General features: G+C 41.3%; 1 protein-coding gene and 1 long non-coding RNA gene across 2 annotated transcripts in view; both read left to right on the forward strand.

Moving 5' to 3' along the window:
- Positions 1 to 5,566, forward strand: part of lekr1 (leucine, glutamate and lysine rich 1) — a 63,470-nt gene extending 57,904 nt beyond the window's left edge. Inside the window, exon 5 of the mRNA XM_053622335.1 lies at positions 5,355 to 5,566. Within this exon, the coding sequence (XP_053478310.1) occupies positions 5,355 to 5,566 (212 nt within the window). The remainder of the gene's footprint in view (positions 1 to 5,354) is intronic.
- Positions 5,567 to 6,453: 887 nt separating this feature from the next.
- Positions 6,454 to 7,500, forward strand: part of LOC128607076 (uncharacterized) — a 23,117-nt gene continuing 22,070 nt past the window's right edge. The window contains exon 1 of the long non-coding RNA XR_008385791.1: positions 6,454 to 7,500. This exon is cut by the window's right edge and continues 2,371 nt beyond it. This is a non-coding gene — a long non-coding RNA (uncharacterized LOC128607076).

Here is a 7,500-nt window from a genome sequence, read left to right on the forward strand (position 1 = left end):
ACGCTCTTATACACACGCTGATATACACTCTTATACACACGCTGATATACGCTCTTATACACACTCTGATATACGCTCTTATACACACGCTGATATACACTCTTATACACACGCTGATATACACTCTTATACACACTCTGATATACGCTCTTATACACACGCTGATATACGCTCTTATACACACTCTGATATACGCTCTTATACACACGCTGATATACACTCTTATACACACGCTGATATACGCTCTTATACACACTCTGATATACGCTCTTATACACACGCTGATATACGCTCTTATACACACTCTGATATACACTCTTATACACACTCTGATACACACTCTTATACACACTCGGATACACACTCGGATACACACGCTGATATACACTCTTATACACACTCTGATATACGCTCTTATACACACTGATATACACTCTTATACACACGCTGATATACACTCTTATACACACTCTGATATACACTCTTATACACACGCTGATATACACTCTTATACACACTCTGATATACGCTCTTATACACACTCTGATATACGCTCTTATACACACTCTGATATACGCTCTTATACACACGCTGATATACACTCTTATACACACGCTGATATACACTCTTATACACACTCTGATATACGCTCTTATACACACGCTGATATACACTCTTATACACACGCTGATATACACTCTTATACACACTCTGATATACGCTCTTATACACACGCTGATATACGCTCTTATACACACTCTGATATACGCTCTTATACACACGCTGATATACGCTCTTATACACACGCTGATATACGCTCTTATACACACTCTGATATACGCTCTTATACACACGCTGATATACACTCTTATACACACGCTGATATACGCTCTTATACACACTCTGATATACGCTCTTATACACACGCTGATATACGCTCTTATACACACTCTGATATACGCTCTTATACACACGCTGATATACACTCTTATACACACGCTGATATACGCTCTTATACACACTCTGATATACGCTCTTATACACACGCTGATATACACTCTTATACACACGCTGATATACGCTCTTATACACACTCTGATATACGCTCTTATACACACGCTGATATACACTCTTATACACACGCTGATATACACTCTTATACACACTCTGATATACACTCTTATACACACTCTGATATACGCTCTTATACACACGCTGATATACACTCTTATACACACTCTGATATACACTCTTATACACACTCTGATATACGCTCTTATACACACTCTGATATACACTCTTATACACACGCTGATATACGCTCTTATACACACTCTGATATACACTCTTATACACACTCTGATACACACTCTTATACACACTCGGATACACACTCGGATACACACGCTGATATACACTCTTATACACACTCTGATATACGCTCTTATACACACTCTGATATACGCTCTTATACACACGCTGATATACACTCTTATACACACTCTGATATACACTCTTATACACACGCTGATATACGCTCTTATACACACGCTGATATACGCTCTTATACACACTCTGATATACGCTCTTATACACACTCTGATATACGCTCTTATACACACGCTGATATACACTCTTATACACACGCTGATATACGCTCTTATACACACTCTGATATACGCTCTTATACACACGCTGATATACACTCTTATACACACGCTGATATACACTCTTATACACACTCTGATATACGCTCTTATACACACGCTGATATACGCTCTTATACACACTCTGATATACGCTCTTATACACACGCTGATATACACTCTTATACACACGCTGATATACGCTCTTATACACACTCTGATATACGCTCTTATACACACGCTGATATACGCTCTTATACACACTCTGATATACACTCTTATACACACTCTGATACACACTCTTATACACACTCGGATACACACTCGGATACACACGCTGATATACACTCTTATACACACTCTGATATACGCTCTTATACACACTGATATACACTCTTATACACACGCTGATATACACTCTTATACACACTCTGATATACACTCTTATACACACGCTGATATACACTCTTATACACACTCTGATATACGCTCTTATACACACTCTGATATACGCTCTTATACACACTCTGATATACGCTCTTATACACACGCTGATATACACTCTTATACACACGCTGATATACACTCTTATACACACTCTGATATACGCTCTTATACACACGCTGATATACACTCTTATACACACGCTGATATACACTCTTATACACACTCTGATATACGCTCTTATACACACGCTGATATACGCTCTTATACACACTCTGATATACGCTCTTATACACACGCTGATATACGCTCTTATACACACGCTGATATACGCTCTTATACACACTCTGATATACGCTCTTATACACACTCTGATATACGCTCTTATACACACGCTGATATACGCTCTTATACACACTCTGATATACGCTCTTATACACACGCTGATATACGCTCTTATACACACGCTGATATACGCTCTTATACACACGCTGATATACACTCTTATACACACGCTGATATACACTCTTATACACACGCTGATATACGCTCTTATACACACTCTGTAGCCACAACAAATTTATTCTTCATTGATGCTCAGCTGTGAAGGGCATGATTTAATAACGTCTCCTGATTAACTGTAGAGACAAGGGTCTAGTGTAAATACTAGCAGTATTTAGTATTTTAGAAGTCTGACCTGTGTGTGTGTGTGTGTGTCTGTGTGTGTGTGTGTGTGTGTGGTGTCTGTGTCTGTCTGTGTGTGTGTATCTGTGTGTGTGCGTGTGTCTGTGTGTGTGTGTGTGTGTGTGTGTGTGTGTGTGTGTGTCTATGTGGTTGTGCGTGTGTGTGTTTCTCCATATAAGGCTTTGAGTGTATATAGATATGTGTGTGTGTGTGTGTGTGTGTGTGTGTGTGCATATAAGGCTTATTGTGTGTATATCCATTTGAATCAATAAGTAAGGCTTACAGTGTGTATATGTGTCTGTATATGTTGTGTGTGTGTGTGTGTGTGTATGTGTGTTTCTCCATATAAGGCTTTGAACGTATATGGCTATGAGAGAGAGTGTGTGTGTGTGTGTGTGTGTGTGTGTGTGAGAGAGAGAGAGATAGAGGGAGTAAGTTTCACAGTGCAGTAGAGTTGATCTGTGACCGTCGTCTGAACCGTGGAACATCAGTCAGCACTCTGCCCTCGTCTCACCGCTCATTGTGTGTGTGTGTGTGTGTGTGTGTGTGTGTGTGTGTGTGTGTGTGTGTACCAACCCTCCTGATTAAACCCTCTTTGTTGACATCAGGAGCTGCGTGTCAGCTGCAGCAGTGAAAAGCACTGGGGGGTTTTGCTCTGCGTCACTGAAACACTCTCCTGCTCTCTGCGTCTGTCTTCACACTCTCTTTACACTCTTTATGGTTTTGGGCCTTTTTATTTTTTTTAATTCTGTCTATTCTTGCTGTCACGACTCAGTGTGTGTGATAAATACGCTTTATCACCTTCAGCGCCACTGATCTGTACGCCCCAAGGCATGGCACAGACATTTCACACAAGGGGGCGGAGCTTCTCTTCGTCCTCGTCTCTTTTGTTGTTGGTTTTTTTTTTGACATGCATTGCTTTTTAGCGTCCAGACGTTTGTGTTAGTGTGCTGCGGAGTGTGTGTGTTCATACCGCACATACCTACACCGCCAGACAACACCCCGCTTTAACACTCGGCCCGAACGTCGGTTTAACAGTCGAAAAGTAGACGTGTGTGTAGTCAGGTGGAAGCGAAGGGAGAAAATGTGGCTTTTCTAGATCCTCCATGGTGTTTGGTTTCGGAATAACACACTCGGGGTCGCGCTGTCGTAGGAAAATAATCAGCGACGTGTGCGATGTGTTTTATTCCTCTCGGACCACAGCCGTAACTGAAATAACGACGCGTTCTTTCACTCTAGCTCGTCCTCCGTAAAGTTCTGCGCGTGGTGAGACGTGTTCGTGGAGTTCCTTCAGTTCAGTGTCTACATCAATTAGCGCCTTTTAATTAGTTTAAATGGTCATACAGATGTGTTCACATGTGTCCTTCCCTTCTTTCTTCCCTGCTTTCATTTTCCTCTGGCTTTCTTTTTTCAGTTTTCTTTTCTTCCTTTCCTTTCTTTCTTTCTTTGCTTGCTTATTTGCTTCCTTCTTTCCTTCTTTCCTTATTTATTTATTTTATTTATGTTCTTCTTTTCTTTTCTTTCTATCCTTCTTTTCTTTGTCTTTCTTTCTTGCTTGCTTCTTATTTACTTATTTATTTGACTGATTGATTGATTTTTTTCCTTCTCTTGTCTTTCTTCCTTTTCTTCTTTTTGTGTTTCGTTCTTTCATTCTTTTGTTCTTTTCTTTCTTTCCTTCCTTGCTTGCTTATTTATTTGACTGATTTATTTCTTTCCTTCTTTTTTTCTTTCCTTCTTTTTTGCTTGCTTATTTACTTCTTTGTTTATTTCTTTCCTTCTTTTTTCTTTCCTTCTTTTTTCTTTCCTTCTTTTTTGCTTGCTTATTTACTTCTTTGTTTATTTCTTTCCTTCTTTTTGTTTTCTTTTCTTCTTTTCTTTCTTATTTACTTCTACATTTTATTTCTTTCTTTCCTTCTTTTTGTTTTTCTTTTCTTCTTTTCTTTCTTATTTACTTCTTTATTTTATTTCTTTCTTTCCTTATTTTGTCTTTCTTTCTGTCCTTAGTTTTTTTTTAAATTTCATTTATGTCCTTCTTTTGTTTTCTTTCTTTCCTTCTTTTTGTCTGTCTGCCTTTCTTTCCTTATTTCCTTGCTTGCTTATTTACTTATTTATTTGATTGATTGATTGATTTCCTCCTTTTGTTCTTTTTTCCTTTGCTTCTTTTTCTTTTTTTCCTTTCTTTCATTCTTTTGTTCTTTCTTTCTTTCTTCCCTTGCTTGCTTATTTACTTATTTATTTGATTGATTGGTTTATTTCCTTTTGTATTCCTTTCTTTCTTTCCTTCCTTCTTTTTGCCTTCTTCTTGCTTTTTTCTCTCTTTCTTCTTCTATTTCTTTCTTTCTTTCTTATTTAAAAAAAAATGCCGTGTTCCCCCCCCCCATCCATTTATAGTTACATTTAATGTTGTGGAATGAAGTCACTTCCTGTTCTCACTTGCGTCATAGCAGCTGTAAACAGTCGTTTACGCTCACCAGACTCTCTGTCATATAGAACGCAGCAAAATTTCAATCACTACATCACACCCATTCTCTTAATATCTCATTTTGCCTCTTTTTTTTTCTTTTCTTTTTTCGTTTTTAGAGCGTGTCTTTCTGCAGCAGGAAGCGAGCAGGGCCGAGCAGGAAGCGGCGAAGCTACAGCGGGAGGTCCGGGAGCTCCGGGAGCATCTGCGTGCGAGTCAGCTGGAGACGCAGGCGCTAGAGAACCGCATCCGGAACCAGGAGTTTCTCCAGAACCAGAACCAGCAGGGTGTGTCTGATCGAAACCCCTTAACCCAACGTGTACCTGATTAACGGAACCATGTTCCTGACACACTGATCTCTATAGATATGGGGAAAACACCAGGCAGGTGTGCCTTAGGGGACGGGTTTAGGGTTAGCTGCATCACTTTCTTCCTCGTCTGATCTTTTCACCAGAAATATTACACAGTCCTTCACTTAGATTCAAGAGAGAAACGCCACGCCTGCTTGCAAGGATCATTTGTTCTTCCGCAAGTGAAAAGAAGACCGAACGTGGGCGAGTGGAAAGAAGCGACGTCGCTAACGTCAGTCAATTAGCTGGCTTTAATTAGGTTCATTAGCTGGAGTAATCGAGGAGGTCGAAAAAAGAAGAAGAAAAAAAAACCTGATCTCAATTCAGATCTAATTAATCGTGCAGTCCTGATAGACATGGACACAAAGAGAGAGCTGCATCTGTGTGTGTGTGTGTGTGTGTGTGGGAGACAGGTGTTTGAGGGGAATTTCTCACTCCGTGATTGGTCTGGCGTCCCGTCGTGTTCATGCTGGAGGTCTCGCAGGAGCAATTAACACTCGTCAGCCAGTCAAAAGCCGGTACGCTCCAACAGGAAGCACACTGTAGCTCCTGTAGCGATGGGGGGAGTGATAAAAGAGGAGGTAGGGGAAAAAAAAGACGTAGAGAAAGGAGGCTCACAACAAAACCTGGTCTTGACCGGGCAGCTCATGGCTTAATTGTGTGTCTGCAGTGTGTGTGTGTGTGTGTGTGTGTGTGTATTTGCGCCTGTCCCAGTCATGTCATGGTGACCAGAAAGCAATTATTGATGCACAGCGGTTCAGAAAGAGCTCTCCTGCCCCGAGCCTCATTCAGGCCCGAAGAGAAAATGTCACACTGACAAGGGAATAAACACACACACACACACACACACACACACACACACACACACACACACAGAACAGAATGACCCTCTGTGATAAGTGGTGCCGTCAGGTTTCAGAGGACACGCTGACGAGTCAGTCGTTCATCTGTCTCTCTCTGTCTCTCTCTCTCACACACACACACACACACACACACACACAGTGTAGCCAGGATAAACACTTCCTTCCGTGGCTGCAGGTGCAGGACATGTCCCACTGTTTTTTTGTTGTTGTTTTTTTTCTTTTTCATCATGACACCGTTTTTTCCCCCTCGGTTCCTTTGTTCCTGCTCGTCCACGGCTTGCGTAATTATCACTGCCATTTTTCTTTTAAAACACAGAAGAAGAATACAGAAAGGAGAGCACTGCCAAAGCCAAGAGCAATAATCTCTCTCTCTCTCTCTCTCTCTCTCTCTCTCTCTCTCTCTCTTTCATTCTCCTATTCTCTCCTTTTCCATTAGGACTCCCCCCATCATAATGCCTGAGTGTTCTTTTTCATTTGGTCGCCGCTTTTGTCCTTTAATGTTAATCATATTGTGTGTGTGTGTGTGTGTGTGTGTGTGTGTGAGTGCGAATAATATGTATGGGGTTGGAAAAAATGACTGACTGAAAGAGAAGGATGAATGAGAGACAGAATGAATGCAGAGAGAGAGAGAGAGAGAGGGAGAGGGAGGGAGGTCAGGGCGTCTCGCTCCTCTCATTCAGCGGCTCTTAACTCACCTATTCATGCTCTGCCGGGCCTGCTGTGTGTCATCATGAACTTTTACCTCACCCACTGTGTGTGTGTGTGTGTGTGTGTGTGTGTGTGTGTGTGTGTGTGCGCGTTTCTCCTCAACCTACACTCTAAAAAAACACAGGGATAAAACCAGCCCAAATGGGGTTATTTTTAGCCCATCGGCTGGGTAAATATAGGACAGGGCACATTTTGGGTTAAACTAACCCCGCACGTCGGGGTGTTCATCTGAACCCGGAGGATTATCAAACAGCCTCCGTTACGAATTTCCCGGCCAACATAAGGTACTGTTTTCCAGCGAGTACATTTCGGAGAGCTCCGTGCGTAAATATGACGCGCTCAGC

The sequence above is a fragment of the Ictalurus furcatus genome, chromosome 4, assembly GCF_023375685.1.
Source record: "Ictalurus furcatus strain D&B chromosome 4, Billie_1.0, whole genome shotgun sequence".
Classification (NCBI taxonomy): domain Eukaryota; kingdom Metazoa; phylum Chordata; class Actinopteri; order Siluriformes; family Ictaluridae; genus Ictalurus; species Ictalurus furcatus.